The following is a 15,199-nucleotide window of genomic DNA, read 5'->3' as shown; positions in this document are numbered from 1 at the left end:
GACATGCTCTCCCTGACTTGGAGTGCCCCCCCCCCCGCCCCGAAGAGCTGTTGTGCATTAAATTCACACCATCGCTTATTCTGAAATAAACCCCCCAGGTAGCGCTGATCCCGGCTGGAGCTGGCAGAGTGGATGGGGCGGGCTGCTTTGCCTGAGCCTTTCATGCCCCTTAGTGCCCCAGTGCCAGACACCGCCCTGCCCGTGCCCCTCTACCCTCAGCAGGATGGACCCCACCTGTCTAGCAGCTCCCACAGCCTGGTAATGCCACTGGACCCCTAAATCCTCCCCACCCCTTGGTAGCCTGCTGCCCTTGTACCCCTGTATGCCCCCATGGGCACCGGCCTCCTCTGCATCCTTCTGGCAGCCCATATCCCCACTCCTTCCAATCCCGGAACCCCCCACCGCAGCCCATTTCGCTCTCAGGCCCCAAGCCACCCTGTACACCCCCCAGCAGCCCCTGTGCCCCTCCCCCAAGCCCGCCTATATCCCCACAGGTCTCCAGTTGCCCTGTATCACTCCCTGGCAGCCTTCAGCCCCCTACACCCTCCTCACACACACCCGTATTCCCCCAACCCTCTGGTAGCAAGTAAACCCCCCAAGCCCCTCTGTGCTGGGTGTCCTCCACACAGCCCAGCTCCGGGTGCCAGAGGCCTGCAGGGGAGTTCCCGCGGCAGAACGCTGATTTCCCCAGCTATCTAATTCCATATCCTGCTCAGAGCGGAGTGGAGGGGAGGGGGCGGGGCGTGCGGGGGGTCCTGCTAATTTAAGCCATATTTACTGTACCAGTAATTTATATTCCATGAAGGCCCCGCCGAGGTTACAGTGGGCTCCCAAAGCCTTTCGTCTCTTGCCAGAGAAATTCCAACACCTCTGCTTCTGGAGCCCGTCTGCGCTGCCAGCACGGGAAGCCTTTCAAAGAAGCCTCCCTATCAATGGCTGCCTAATCACTGCCAGACGCTGGGTCACCTGCGGGACTGAGTCTCAGCACCCGCCCTGCGCCTGCAGCCCGAGGAGTGGGGAAGCCAGTGGAAAAGCCCTGACACCCCCACGCCTGCTGCGCTGCTGCCTGGCCCCCCGCCTCCCACACTCTGTCTGGAGTTAGAGGCGCTGGGGGACTCTGCAAACAGACACCAACTATCAATCAGGAGGGATCTCCAGCCACACCCCACCCCACGGTGCAGCTTTCCACCCTTCTCGGAAGCACCAGGTGTTGGAGGCTGGGCTGGAGGGACCTGGGGATTGGGCTCACAGGGCAAACCGTGTGCTTCCCTCTTTTCCCCCATGCCCTCCGATCCTCCCAGGCAGCCGAACTCTTCATCCTGATGGAGGAAGGAGGAGGGAACTCCCCCGATGCCCCCAGGGTTGTAGGGGCAGTTGGCGAAGGGGACTCCTCTACACTGCAGCTGGCCCAGCAACCCAGTACCCTCAGCAGCCCCACAGGGAAACCCAGTGCCCCTTGTGCCAGCAACACGGTGCCCTGCTGGGGGCGCTCACCACACACCGATCCCAGCAGGAAACGTGAAGAGGCCACCCCTACCCCAGGCCCTTTCCCCCACGGGTAACTGGGCAGTGGGCGTGGGGCAGCGACGCTGGAGGGTGGGCGTCGGGGCGCGGCAGCCCCAGTTCTGACCTGAAGTCCCCGCGGTTGTTGGTGACCCTCTCGGCCGGGCAGTACGAGGCCGACGTCTCCAGCACCACGATCTCCACCTTCTTGCTGACGTTGCCCTGGGAGGTGGAGACGGCACATTCCCACTCGCCGTTGGCAGAGACGTGGATGTTGGAGAGGATGAGCTCGCTGGGTGGGGACGGATGGGGAGGGACAAGGCAAACGCTCACATCTGAGAAGCCAGGAGGCCACGAGAGGAGAACACATAGCATCTCTCCTCCCCCGGCCTGAGGGACAGTGGCGCTCGCTGACACGCCTGGCACTGCCCTAGGCCCCATCGAGCGACAGGCAGAGGCGTGTCTGCATCCGTACCCACTGCTAACCCACTGGCGAGACATCTCCCCAGGGCTCACCCAGCGCTTTCCTGCAGTCCCTTTCCTTTGGGGTGGGGGCCCAAACCGAGGCCCAGGGATCATTTCAAATGCCACCACAAGGAAGCCACCTCTGGGGAGGACGTGGCAGCTGACAAGAAAACGTGGCCATTTAGCCCATAAATAAAAATCCCAGCTGGGATTTATAAAGGAACCTGGGGGAGTTAGGCACCGGGATCCCAGCCCCCACCCCAGGTGAGGCTTAGACCGGAATCCCAGCTCCTGTGGGCTCGGTTTCAGCAGGAGCTGTCAAGGTCCAGAGCGACCCCTGGCCAGGGCTGAGCTGAGCCTTTGGGAACGGGCCCCTGCCCAGAGCAGCTTGGTACACTGGCTGCACCACAGAGCCCCCAGTGCCTATGACTCGCTGCCCAGCGCCCAGGCCAGCACCCCGGGCAGGATGGAGCCCGCGCCGTACCTGGTGATGAAGGTGCAGTCATGGATGAGACTCTCCTCCAGGATGATGCCAGTCTGCTCATCCCCCTCCACCAGCACCCGGTTGTGGTACCACAGGATGCGGGTGCTGCTGTCCAGGTAGGTGGCTGTGCACTGGAAGGGCAAGCGGTCGCCCTGGAACACCACCTGCCGCAGCGAAGGGATCAGGTGGTGGGTGTGCAGCTCCGGAGCGCCCACTGTGGGAAAGGGCCGAGATACCTGGGTGAGCCACCTCATTCCCCGGCAGGGCAGGGAGCCCCCTCCGGCGGTGCCCAGCCCACCTGGGTCGGTCATGACCGGAGGCCCCTGTGGGTCATGATCCACAGGCTGGAGGCGGTCTCAGTCCCATCCCTAGCCAGACTGGCATCCACGCCACAGAAACCACCAGCCCGGCTGGCACTAGGCCCGCGGTGAGCTGAGGGGTTATCCAGGGCCTTGGCAGTCAGAGGCCTGACGGACGGCTTAGGGGCTGGCCCTCAGAAACTCTACGCTGCCCACGCCCTGCCCTCCGGGAGTGCTGCTCAAGGCCAGGCTGCCTCACCACACTGCAGCTGGCTCTCCCTGACGCTCCTCAGCGGCTTGGCATGCAGGGGGCTGGGGTAGATGCACAGCGTCTTGTCGGAGATCTGAGCCGAGCGGTTCCTGGACCAGGGCAGCATCCAGCGCAGGTTGCAGTCGCACGTCAGGTACTCGGTGGCAAAGTCACTGGAAGAGGCAAACCCCAAGGGGCTGGAGTCAGGGAGGGCAGAGGCCCCACAGAGACGGGTTTTGGCAGAGTGAGTCCAGCTGCTGCCAGGACCCCCATGCTTCAGTGGCTGGGGACTGCTGGCCACCGGGGTCCGTGCTGGGACAGGTAACAGCACGAGGCCTCGAAGGGGAGGCCTGTCCCCCCCCGACGCTCACTGCAGGTGGCCGGAGCGTCACCGGAGCAGCACACAGAGGGTGTACCCGTCGCGGCAGGATATGGGCAGCTATGCATACTGCTGTCCCCGTGCCAGTCTGCACACACGTGTAACTGCCAGAGCACACATGTGTGAGCACACCTCATCTGCAGGGCACTGGGTGTGAGCCTGGTCCCTGCAGGGCTCTGTGCTCAGCTCCCTGCTGGCCAGGGCGACTCTCCCTGGTGAGGGGGCCTTGCGACGCGCCCTTTCCTCTCAGCGAAATACTCACACGACTTTCAGAGACGGCAGCTCGTCAAAGACGCCGGGCTGGAGGCTGGAGAAAATATTCCCTGACACATTCCTGTGAGAGGAGACAAGAACCGGGCTGGAGGTGACAGAGGTTTGGCTGACGCGCTCTGACCTGCTGGGCAAATGCACCAAGCCAAGTTCCAGTGCAAACATCTCCCGGCGCAGAGCCAGGGCAGGGAATGGGTATTTCCAGAGACTGCAAAACCTGGTCTCCCCACACTTCTGCCTCCCCCACACCTCACTCCGGGGCGGGAAAGCTCCTGGCTCCAGGGAGCATGTGACAGCTTTTGCCTCAATTGCTAAGGCTGCTGAACTGGGACCTTAAAGAGAGCTTTTGGTGCAGGGACGGGGAGCTGTGTTCATACGGCACCTGGCCCATTGCAGGGCTACTGGACACAATAAACACCCTGAGTTCCATAGAGCCAGAACACTCCACAGATCATCTCCTGTGTAATTCGCCCCAGCTCACCCTGTATGGAGCCCAACCACCTCAAACCATCATTCAGCCTCACCTTGCTACTCCCTCTGTGAGGGGGCGACCACCATTATCCCCATGTTACAGATGGGAAACTGAGGCACAGAGCGGGGACACCGTCTGAGGCAGGCCCAGAAATAGAACCCAAGGGCCTACCTCGTCACAAGTGTTCTGGGAGTCCGATGAGACATATTTTAAAAGGGCCTGACATGCTGGAAGTGCTGAGTATCTGCCCTCTGAAAACCAGGGCCCTTTAGGTCTCATGTGGGCCCCAAAAATCACTAGTCACTTTGGAAAGTGTAAGGCCAGGAGTCTTGACGCCCAGTCCTCAGGTGCTGGGACGAGAACCCAGGAGTCCTGGGGCTCAGTTACTCCCTCTCACTTTACAAACTCTCTCAACACGCTAGCATCACGGATTATACAGAGATGCACACTGAAAACTCAGGGCAAAAGTTTGCTTTTTGCTTTAATCCAATTCCCCCCAGAATCTCTCCAGCCATTTCAGTCCCGCTCAGCTTTTGTTCTCCGGCTTAGCCCCCCTCCCTGGCCTGCTTTTATGGAGAAAAGCGAAAACAAGAGGCCCGGCCCCGCTTGCCGCTGTGTCTTGGGGTTTTAAAGCTCACTTTGATCAAGAATGCACACAATCCCCAAGCTGCACTTAATGAGCTCCCCAGACAGGTGGGGACAGAGGAGCCCACACGACAGGCTGAGCAGCAAGGGCCTTTAATGAGCTCCGCGCTGAGTGCTACCTTCGCCTGGCAGACAGACCATTCAGCCATCGTCACACGCATTCTCCGGCAGGAGCTGCTCCGAAGCGTCTGCCCCCAGGAGCTAAGCCACTCTGTGCTTGGGACCCGGAGAGCTAATGGAGCCACTGGGCAAGCAGGCGGCTGGGCAGGCTGCGGGGGGAGGCTGGGAGCGGCCAAGGAGTGGCTGGCTGAGGGGCAGGGGTCTCTCTCCTCCTTTCTTCCCCACAATCCAGACTCCCGCTCACGTGTCTAAATCCAAGAGAGGCTGAAGATCAGAGATGACAGCACCCTGGGTGGGCTAGTGTCCCTGTGACCCTGAGGGCGTAGAGGGTGCACAGAGTTTTTTAGGGATCTCTGGGTCAGTTATGTGCACAATAATTCACTGAAGAGGGCATGTGAGGTCTCTACAGAGAGCCAGTAACACACTGGCCACCACAGCCATGGCAAAAGGATAAGGGGACATTAACAGCTACGGAGTTACGGACCTATCCTGGAAATGACGTTCGTAAGGCTGGGAGTTAAAGCAGGGCACTGGGAGATGACCCATGGTCCTTCCTGACGAGCAGGAGGTGCTTATCTATCAGCTGGGTCAGATGCACTGTATACTTCCCAATGGATCCCCTTCTGCCTCCTGAGCCACCAGCTAATCGCAGTTCAGAAACCAACGGGAGATTGCACATCTACAGGGAGGAACCTCGGGAGGGCGCCCAATTCCAGAACAAAAATCAAAGGGTTGTTTTGATCTCTCGGGGGTTGCACGGGGACACCCTGGTAGCATCGCCTAGGAAGTAAGCAGTGGGCTTTCTTCACGAACAGAAGCTCCCAGCCAAGTCTGCCTGTTACACACTGGAAGGATGTCGAGTGAGCGTTTCCTCTTCTGGCATAACAACATCCTATCAGCTAAGTTTAGGTTCTCGCAGGCATGTGATGCTTTTAGTGTATATGTGTAACCCTTTGTTTTCAACATCCTGTTTTCTCTCATCGGCATCTCTGCTCCTCATTAAATAAACTTGTACAGGCTCCCTCTGTAAACAACCTAAGTGCGGAGTGTGACGCCGAGCTGTAGTCTCGGGTGTAACCGGTAAACTGGGAACAGCAGGGCTGGTAATTCGGTGAGTGCCCAGTGGAACAGGGGCTGGACATGGCCGGGGGACGCTCAGGGGACTTAGGAGTTGGAGTGTGTCTATTGCTAGGCTCTGGCTGGTGGGGGCCAGGCTGTCCCAGGCTAAGAGCTGGTGGTAGCGAGATGGAGCGGCAGGAAAGGCTAGTCTTTGCTCCATCCCTCGCTAGCAGAGAGGAGGGTCCTGCTGCCGGGTGGAAAGGGGAACGAGGGCAAGACCGGCAGAGCAAATGTGGGGGTCCTGCTCCGCAACAGCCGAAAGCCCCTGGCCAGCGCTGTGCCTGCAGGCAGGTGCCCTTCAGGGAGCCCCCCGTCAGTGCCACACCCCTCCCACGGGCCCTCCTGGGTACTTACAGCCGGAGGAGGTTGGCGAGTCCCTGGAAGACGCTGGCGCTGAGGCAGCCGATGCGGTTGTTGGAGATGTCTCTGGAAACAAGCAGAAGGGACATAAGAGCTGTGTGAGCGCTGGAAGCCGGTGCCGGCTGTGCCTTGCTGGGGGGAGCCTCCGGTGCTGCTTGGAGCAGCGCTGTATAAACGAACCAACTGACAGGATTCAGGCACTGCTGAGAGCGGGGCAGCTGCTGTGAGTGCGCCCACTGCTGGAGGAGCTCAGCACCTGCCTGGTGTGTGGGGCGAAGCAGCAGGACAGGTAGCTCCTGGAGTCGGGCTGTTTCAAAGCCCAGGCTGGGGGCGCAGAGAGGGGACCCTGCGTGGAGGGGGTCTGGTCTGTGCACCGGCCCCCGCCCACGAGCCAGCGGCAGGCTCGACTCTCCCAGAAGAGTGAACCAGGGGCCCGGGCCACTTACAGGCGCTTCAGCTCCAAGAGGCCCAGGAACGCGCCGGGCTGGATCGTGCTGATCAAGTTGTTCTTGAGGTCCCTGGAGAAAGAGAGAGAGAAAGTAGATAGAAAGGAAGCCAGTGGCCGGCAGGAGGCTCCATATCCTGGTGGGGGGCAGAGCAGCCTAGCACAGTGCTCCTGGCAGATCACTCCCCCCAAGTGGTGTCGACCCAGCTCAGGGGAGCCCAGACTTGGTGCAAACAGCGCTGGAAGGTCCCTTGGACAGGCAGCCATGGCACCAGCTGGCAAACACCTGGTACGCCTAGCCAATGCCACAGTCCGAGGCCGGGATGCCTGGAGGGGCCCCCTCCTCCACTTGCCCAAGGGTAGTGGGATGATGCGCTGATGCCAGCAACGGCTTCATCCATTCACCTTCTCTATGATGGGAAAAGAACTTCCAGAGACTTCCCAGGCTGCTGAAAAATGGGGCTGGGACATCAGTGCCCTGTGTGGTGGCACCGCTTATGAGGCGGGCGCCTGTCCGCGAGGAACTGGACTGGCACCCCCTCCACCCTAGCTCGATTCACGTGGGAATATCCGGAATGAGGGCAGTACAGCGGTGCCTGCCGGAGACCCCTTGCCACTCCCAGCAGCCAAGCACGTATCTTGATCAGCAAGTGGCCTGCCTGGAGGGGAGGAGTTGGCAAGGACATTCCCCCCGGGAGGGGGCAGAAGGAACCCCGGGGCCCAGGCGGATCTCGGGCCATGCCGGATGAACAGGTCTGAGAGAGACGATAGGGTTGAAATAACCTTGACCTGGACTCCTCTGGTGCCTTTTTCTACAGCCGGCCCCATTATCCAGTACGGGTGTCAGGACCCTCGCGGCTCCACTTCACAGCACTGCTATCCAAGGGAGCAGGAGCCTGCACACCCTTCATAACGGCTGCACCACGCTAGCCAGGCAGGATAACCAGCCTGGCAGGGCACATAAACCTCTTGGGAACACAGCCACGTGGGGGGAAAGTGCTTTGAGATCCTGCATGGACGGGCAGCAGAAAGGGACCCTATTGTTGTCCCTGCTGCGGGTTTAGATTCCCCAGCCAATCAGAGCCAGGAGTTGCCAGGGCTGCAAAGTGCTGGGCAGGAACCTCATTAGCAGCTTTCAATTCAATCGCTCTCTAATTATCGCTCAAAAGGGAACAGGGAGCGAGGTTGGAAACTGTTACAGCTCCCTGCTGGTTGGAAGGAGGGGAAAATGCCAGGGCCTCGCTCTGTGCTCACGAGCGCTTGCAGACTCTCTGCAGAGGAGGCAGCAGACAAGGGTCTGCCCACCAGCCCCTCACTGGCCGAGCGGGCCATGCGTGCGTGTTCGGTGTCCCCACGTGTAAAACAGTCCAGGGCGTCCTTCCATACAGGTGTGCATCCCAGGACCAGCTGACGGTTTGTCACATCCCAAGACACGGCGAGTGATGTCGCTAGGAGCCAATAGCGGATTTGCCATGGGGCCAGGCCCATACTCCAGGGGGGCCCCAGCCAGGGCCACTCTTCTCTGTCCCCCCTGCTCTCTCCTGCGGGGGGCAGAAGCTTGGTGCTCCTGGCACCGAGGCTCCTGCTGCAGTAGGGTAGGGTTACCATTTGTCCGGATTTACCCGGACATGTCCTCCTTTTTGTGCTAAAAATAGCGTCCGGGGGGAATTTGTAAAGCACTCACAATGTCCGGGATTTCCCCCTCCCCCGGCACAGCAGAGCGAGTGGCTGGGAGGGCTGCAGGAAAGTCCCGGGCTGGACTCCGGAGCAGCTGGAGAGGAGCTCCGCCCTGCATTCTGAGCAAGTGTCTCAGCACAAAGTGCAGCCCTCCCCTTTTGCAACTGGGAGCGGTTTCTGCCATGCAGCGTAGCAAAACGGGAGCGAGAGCACTTTGTGCTGATACAAGGGCAGCTCTCCCCTGCAACCCGGTCCGGACCAGGGACCGGGTTTTGTTGTGCAGGGCCAGGGACCGGGTTTTGTTGTGCTGGGGAGCTTAGCCACGTGTCCGGCTCGCACAGAGCCCAACACCCTGTTCTGAGCAGCAGGGTAAGGGGGGGCAGGAGAAGGGGCAGGGAGGTTCTGGAGGGGGCAGTCAAGAAACGGGGGGGGGGCTTTTTGGGGGGAGTGGAGAAAGTTTTGGGCAGTCAGGGTACAGGTAGGGGGTAGGGTCCTGGTGGGCAGTTGGGGGGGGGGTCTTAGGAGGGGGCAGTTAGGGGACAAGGAACAGGGAGTCTTAGGTAGGGGGTGGAGTTCTGGAGGGCAGTTAGGAGCAGGGGTCCCAGGAGGGGGCAGTCAGGGGACAAGGAGCGGGGGGGGGTAGGGGGCTGGGAGTTCTGGGGGGGAGCTGTCAGGGGGCAGGGGTGGGGAGAGGGATCGGAGCAGTCAGGGGACAGGGAGCAGAGGGGTTTAGATGGGTTGGGAGTTCTGGGGGGGGCTGTCAGGGGGCAGGAGTGCGGAGAGGGATCGGAGCAGTCAGGGGACAGGGAGCAGAGGGGTTTAGATGGGTTGGGAGTTCTGGGGGGGGGGCTGTCAGGGGGTGGGGAGTGGTTGGATGGGGCATGGGAGTCCCAGGGGTCTGTCTGGGGGGTGGGGGTGTGGATAAAGGTTGGGGCAGTCAGGGGACAAGAGGCAGGGAGGCTTAGATAGTCCTGGGGGGCAGTTAGGGGCAGGGGTCCCAGGAGGGGGTAGTCAGGGGACAAGGAACGGGGGGAGGGTTGGGAGGTCAGGGGGGGCGGGAAGTGGGAGGGGCAGGGGCGGGGCTAGGGCGGGGCTCCTCCCGTCCTCTTTTTTGCTCGCTGAAATATGGTAACCCTACAGTAGGGCAGCCAAGCTCCCCTCCCCTACCTCGTCTCACAGCTTGCTCCCTTCCCGTGCCCCTCCCTGCGGCCCCAATCAGCTGTTTCGATCAACTGTTTGCGGGCAGGAGGGAGGGCCCACCATGCTCACCTAGTGAGAGGAGGCAGCGAAGAGGTGGGGTGGGGCCGGGTGGGGGGTTGGAACGAACATACCTACTCTGACTGCAGAATTGCACAGCCAGGCTGACTTTGCAGGGGACTTTGCAGCTGGACACACACCACCTTCTGGGTCCTAGTGCTGGTTGAGCTCCCTTCTGTGTGCTGGGAGCCATCGTTCATCTTGTACAACAGTGAGTGCCCGTCGTGGGGCAGGCAGGGCAGGGGGACAGAGGCAATGGGGAAGGAAGGGGGTGGGATGGGGAGGAGATGGAGTGGTGGGAAAGGACATGGGATGGGGAAGAGAAGGGGATAGGGGAAGCAGGGGCAGGGGGACAGGCAGTGGGGAAGGAAGGGGTTGGGATGGGGAGGAGATGGAGTGGTGGGGAAGGGGCATGGGGTGGGGAAGAGAAGGCGATAGGGCAGGGATCGGCAACCTTCGGCCTGCGGTCCGCCAGGGTAAGCCCTCTGGCGGGCCGGGCCGGTTTGTTTACTTGCTGCGTCCGCAGGTTCGGCCGATCGCGGCTCCCACGGGCTGCGGTTCGCCGCTCCAGGCCAATGGGGGGCTGCAGGATGAGTGATGTGCTGGCCGTGGCTTCTCGCAGCCCTCCATTGGCCTGGAGCTGCAAACCACGGCCAGTGGGAGCCGCGATCGGCCGAACCTGCGGACGCAGCAAGTAAAGAAACCGGCCCGGACCGCCAGGCTTACCCTGGTGGGCTGCGTGCTGAAGGTTGCCGATCCCTGGGATAGGGGAAACGGGGGCCCAGCATGCGGATCCCCTTGGCAGCAGCTGGGGCTCCCCTGTTAAGCAGGCCCATCAAATCCTCACCCTGACAAGCCCCACCTCCCCTGCATCTGTACCACCCCGATGAGCCCCCCGCAGACACCCTCCCCACTGAGCCCCAACCACCTACACCCCCACCCAAATGAACCCTGTAGATAAATCTCTGTATTAAGCATCTTCACATAACTTTCATATAACCTTGTATTAAGCCTATCCATATATAACCTCTAACTTTCATATGACTTTGTATTATGCCTCTTCATATAACCCTGTATTAAGCTATTTTCATACAACTTTGTATCAAGTCCTTTGATATAGGAACTTTGTATCAGATCCCTATGTAGAAAAACTTATAGAAAACTTTGTGTTAAGCCTTGGTATAATGTTATAGTCCCTAAGGATAGTTAAAGTAGAAGAAAAATGTCTTTTTGCTAGGAGTAGAATAAGATCTCTCCCCCCCCCCCGCCCCCTCCGCTTAATCAATTGCCCGTGTTGAATGAATGAGGTGTGAATGAGCAAGGCGTGGAAGGCAGGCACCTCCAGACAGCTAGTTGGAGAGGGGATGGAAGCTAGACCCAAGGACAATAAAACTTGTCAAGTGGGCTCACTAAAGAAGAGCAGACATATTGACGGCCTCTGGGGAGGGGGGTTAGAAGCAAGCACCTTCTTTTGGAAACACCTTATTTGAACAGCATTGGGACAACACACAGAAGGAAGCAGCACAAAGGACCAACTGACACAGAAACAGATTTTGAATCTGGTACAGATTTGCATGTGAGTGAAGCTGCTATAAATGTGAGGTGTCTTGCAGAGGACTCTGGGTCTCGTCTTGTCAACATCGGAGCATCGATCCGGATCGGCAGAAGCCCGCCTCCACCCCGCCCCTATCTAACTCACCTGGCCAGTGAAGGGGAGCAACTAGTTGGTAACAACAACAAGACGGAGTGTGTTTGTGTGTGTTTATGTGAGTGCATGAGTGTAATATAGATAATACGCATATGATACAGTGTTGATTGATGCATGTATTCCCAATGAATGTGGCGTTTGCCTTATTCCCCCTGAAAAGATCCTGTGCACTACTTTAAGCACAACAACCCCACCTCCCCTGCACCCAGACTCCCCGCCCCCACTGAGCTCCAACCACTTTCACTTGGTCCCCCCTGCAGACTCCCATTGCCCCTGCACCTGGCACCTCCCTGTGCATCCAGATCCCGCACTGAGATGCCTGCACCCAGACTGTCCCCCACGGAACCCTCTTACCCCCCGCACAGAACCCTCTTACCCCCCCCCCAGAACCCTCTTACCCCCATCTGGATACCCCCACACTAAGTCCCTCTGCACTTGGATCCTGCTGCCGGGCTGAGCCTCCCTGCCCACATCTGGTGCGCCTGGCACAAAAGGGGCAGGGCCCCAGGGTGTTTCTGTGGCAGGCCTGGCCCTTGTGCTGTGTCAGGGTCAGGTTCAGTCTCACTGCCAAGTCCCTGTCCCAGGGGGGTGGGGGAGGCTGCAGGGTATTCTCCCACCTCCATGCAGCCAGTGGCCTGTGCTCCCCACTACCGTGGTGGAGCTTCCACATTTATTTATTATAAAAAATTTCAGAATTTTAAAATATTATGCACAGAATTTGATGCAGAATTCCCTCAGGAATATGGGACGCTGTACAGCTGTGATGGTGGGACTGTCCAGTAGGGGAATCTGTGGGTGGGGGAGCTGGGCAGGGGGGTATGGTGTGCAGGGTGCTGTGCAGTTGTGGTGGGAGGTCAGCGGAAGGGGTCTCTAGGCTGGGGGTGCTGGGCATAGGGATCTTTGGGGGGGGGTCTCTGGGTGAAAGGGCGCTGGGCATAAGGGCAGGGCACTGGGCAGGGGGGGCAGTGTGGAAGGGGCACACTGGCAGCATAGGGCTGGGTGGGCCAGTGTGCGTCTAACAGTTTGGGGTTTGTAAACAGTGCCCTTGTGCTGGGCTGAGTGGGGCCACTCCTGCTGCGCTGCATCTCATTGCCCCCAACCGGCCCCTCGCTTTGCGGACCGCCCCCCATCACATGTCCTATTTCCCCAATGGGGGCCCACAAATATGTTTGGCGCCAGGCCCACAAAAAGTGAATCCGGCCCTGCTGGGAGCACATAGGGCTCCATTCCACGCTGCTTGTCCTACTCCGTGAAACCCACAGAGTCCGGGCAGCACAATGCAAATGCCGAGGCTGCCCCTGGAGTGAGTGAGAAACCCCAAGAGGCAGGAGCAGCAACCCACGGCCCCATGCACACTAACAGTGCTGCAGAGCACGGTTTGTTGGGAATTAATGAGCCTGGTGCTTGTGGATTTGAAAGAACTGCAAAACCTAACGGGCAGGCCACGGTGCTGTCATGGAAGTGATGTAAGACTGTCTAGGATGGGCACCCTTCCTCCTGGACGCGGGAGGCACTCTCCACAATCCTGGACCAGGGCTAGCATGGCCAATTCAGGGACGTTCCCATGAGGGGGGAGATAAGCTGGAGGAGCAAGGCTGGATCCAGATCCAAGCACACCCAGGGTTTGGTGGGATCAGGGTGGGTCCTGCTCTAACAGTGTCAGATTGAATCAGCAGTGCAGCCACCATGGAGTTTCAGCATATTCCATTCCATGCGTGGTGGCAGCAATCCACGTCTCTGCCTGTATCTGCAGAGCCACATCGACAATTCAGCCCCCTTCGCTTTTACACATGGGGACTGATTTGTTAGCCATAGGCCATCCCCCAGGAACCCAGCCTGGCAGAGGCAGACATTGGATAGGGGAGGTGATGCTTGGGTCAGTTCCCTAAGCCCCCGAGGTTGCTTTCCCATTAAACCCTGCTTCAAAGAGTCCTTGGAGCGGCCTGGGGTCGGTTATGGTTCTGCAGCCTGTTAAGAACCCTTGGCTTTTAGATTTCTCTTTGCTCTCTAGCCCTGGGCTCTTCCCTGCTCAGAAACTACTGCTTCTCCTCCCCACTCTCTGCTTAGACAACTCGACGGGAGAGACGCACACCCCAGCCCATCCAATGTGCTTGGCTGCAGCGCGGCCTGCTCCATCCACACAGCACTAAAGAGGACAGCAAAGGTAAAGCCACCCTGGGAGAACCCACCTGCATTTTTGTGCAAAGTCCCTCCTTTAAATTATCCTTTTAAAAACTGTCGTGTGCTTGAGCTATGGGATACTCAGTAACAACACTTAGCTGGAAAGAGCTTTACTCAAAACTGGGCAGGTATCACTACTTCCCATCTATAAAGTGGGAAACTGAGGCACGGGGCAATTAATGGCCAGAGATGGGCTCAGCTCCAAGTCCAGGCTAGAGTTTCAAAACTGCCCAGCACCCCACCAATCCCGTTGTGATTCTTGTGTTCAGATTTTCAAAAGAACTCTGAATCCAACATACTGAACAGAGTTGAAAAGGGAACCATCATAGGATCTAATCACATCAGCCACACCATCAGGGGCTCGTTCACCTGCACATCTACCAATGTGATATATGCCATCATGTGCCGGCATTGCCCCTCTGCCATGTACATTGGCCAAACTGGACAGTCTCTACGCAAAAGGATAAATGGACACAAATCTGACATCAGGAATCGTAACATTCAAAAACCAGTCGGAGAACACTTCAATCTCCCTGGTCACTCAATAACAGACCTAAAAGTGGCAATTCTTCAACAACAAAAATTCAAAAACAGACTCCAACGAGAAACTGCAGAACTGGAATTAATTTGCAAACTGGACACCATCAAATTAGGCCTGAATAAAGACTGGGACTGGATGGGTCACTACAAAAACTAATTTCCCGCTGCTGATACTCACACCTTCTTGTCAACTGTTTGAAATGGGCCACCTTGATTCCACTGGCCTCATTAGCAGTACAAAACTGATTTTTCCCCCTTTGGTATTCACCCCTTCTTGTCAACTGTTGAGAATAGGCCACTTCCACCTTAATTGAATTGTCTTGTTAGCACTGACCCCCCAACTTGATATGGCAACTCCCATTTTTTCATGTACTGTGTATTTATACCTGCTACTGTATTTTCCACTCCATGCATCTCATGAAGTGGGCTGTAGTCCAGGAAAGCTTATGCCCAAATAAATTAGTTAGTCTCTAAGGTGCCACAAGGACTCTTTGTTGTTTTAGAGTTGAAAAACAGGCCATAAGTGACGTGCCCAACGTCACAGCCCTTTGACGCCTCCTTCCCACCAGGGAGCCTTCTCTGGCGTGTTCCCCACGCACACATGGTCTCGGAGAAGGGAACGTCTTTCTGACCCAGAGAATGTCAACAGAAGGAAACAGCTTAGTCCCTGTGCTCTTAAACTGGGGCCTTCTATATGCCCCCTGGAGAACACTGCCAGGCTAGCTCCTTAGCCCAGCACTCAGAGCCATGCTGCACCCCTCAGACACCCCCCACTGCCCTTGGAGTGAGATGGGCCTGGGCCCTTCAAGTAACATGAAGCTGTTGGCCACCCATTTGTACCAAATCTGTTTGCCACATCTGCACCGGGGTCCCATTTCCTGCCCTGAGCCCTCTCTGCGTAACCTTAGCTGAGGGATCACATTTCCTATAATTGCATAATTTATGTCCCATGAGAATCCTGCAGCTCTGCAGTCTCTCTGTACCCAGGGGCAGGAGCCGCGGCAGCCACTCGCCTGCAATGTATT

The 15,199-nt window shown here is 58.2% G+C and overlaps 1 protein-coding gene across 2 annotated transcripts in view; it reads right to left on the bottom strand.

Annotated features, from left to right (window-relative positions):
- Positions 1 to 15,199, bottom strand: part of ADGRA2 (adhesion G protein-coupled receptor A2) — a 110,806-nt gene that overhangs the window by 19,922 nt on the left and 75,685 nt on the right. For both annotated transcript variants that reach the window (XM_042840360.2, XM_005286566.4), the window contains exons 3-8: positions 6,813 to 6,884; positions 6,361 to 6,432; positions 3,643 to 3,714; positions 3,011 to 3,174; positions 2,453 to 2,666; positions 1,631 to 1,795 (exon numbers count right to left, since the gene is read on the bottom strand). In XM_042840360.2, the coding sequence (XP_042696294.2) occupies positions 1,631 to 1,795; positions 2,453 to 2,666; positions 3,011 to 3,174; positions 3,643 to 3,714; positions 6,361 to 6,432; positions 6,813 to 6,884 (759 nt within the window). The remainder of the gene's footprint in view (positions 1 to 1,630; positions 1,796 to 2,452; positions 2,667 to 3,010; positions 3,175 to 3,642; positions 3,715 to 6,360; positions 6,433 to 6,812; positions 6,885 to 15,199) is intronic.

The sequence above is a fragment of the Chrysemys picta genome, chromosome 2, assembly GCF_011386835.1.
Source record: "Chrysemys picta bellii isolate R12L10 chromosome 2, ASM1138683v2, whole genome shotgun sequence".
Classification (NCBI taxonomy): domain Eukaryota; kingdom Metazoa; phylum Chordata; order Testudines; family Emydidae; genus Chrysemys; species Chrysemys picta.
This window is presented reverse-complemented; position numbering and strand designations above follow the sequence as displayed.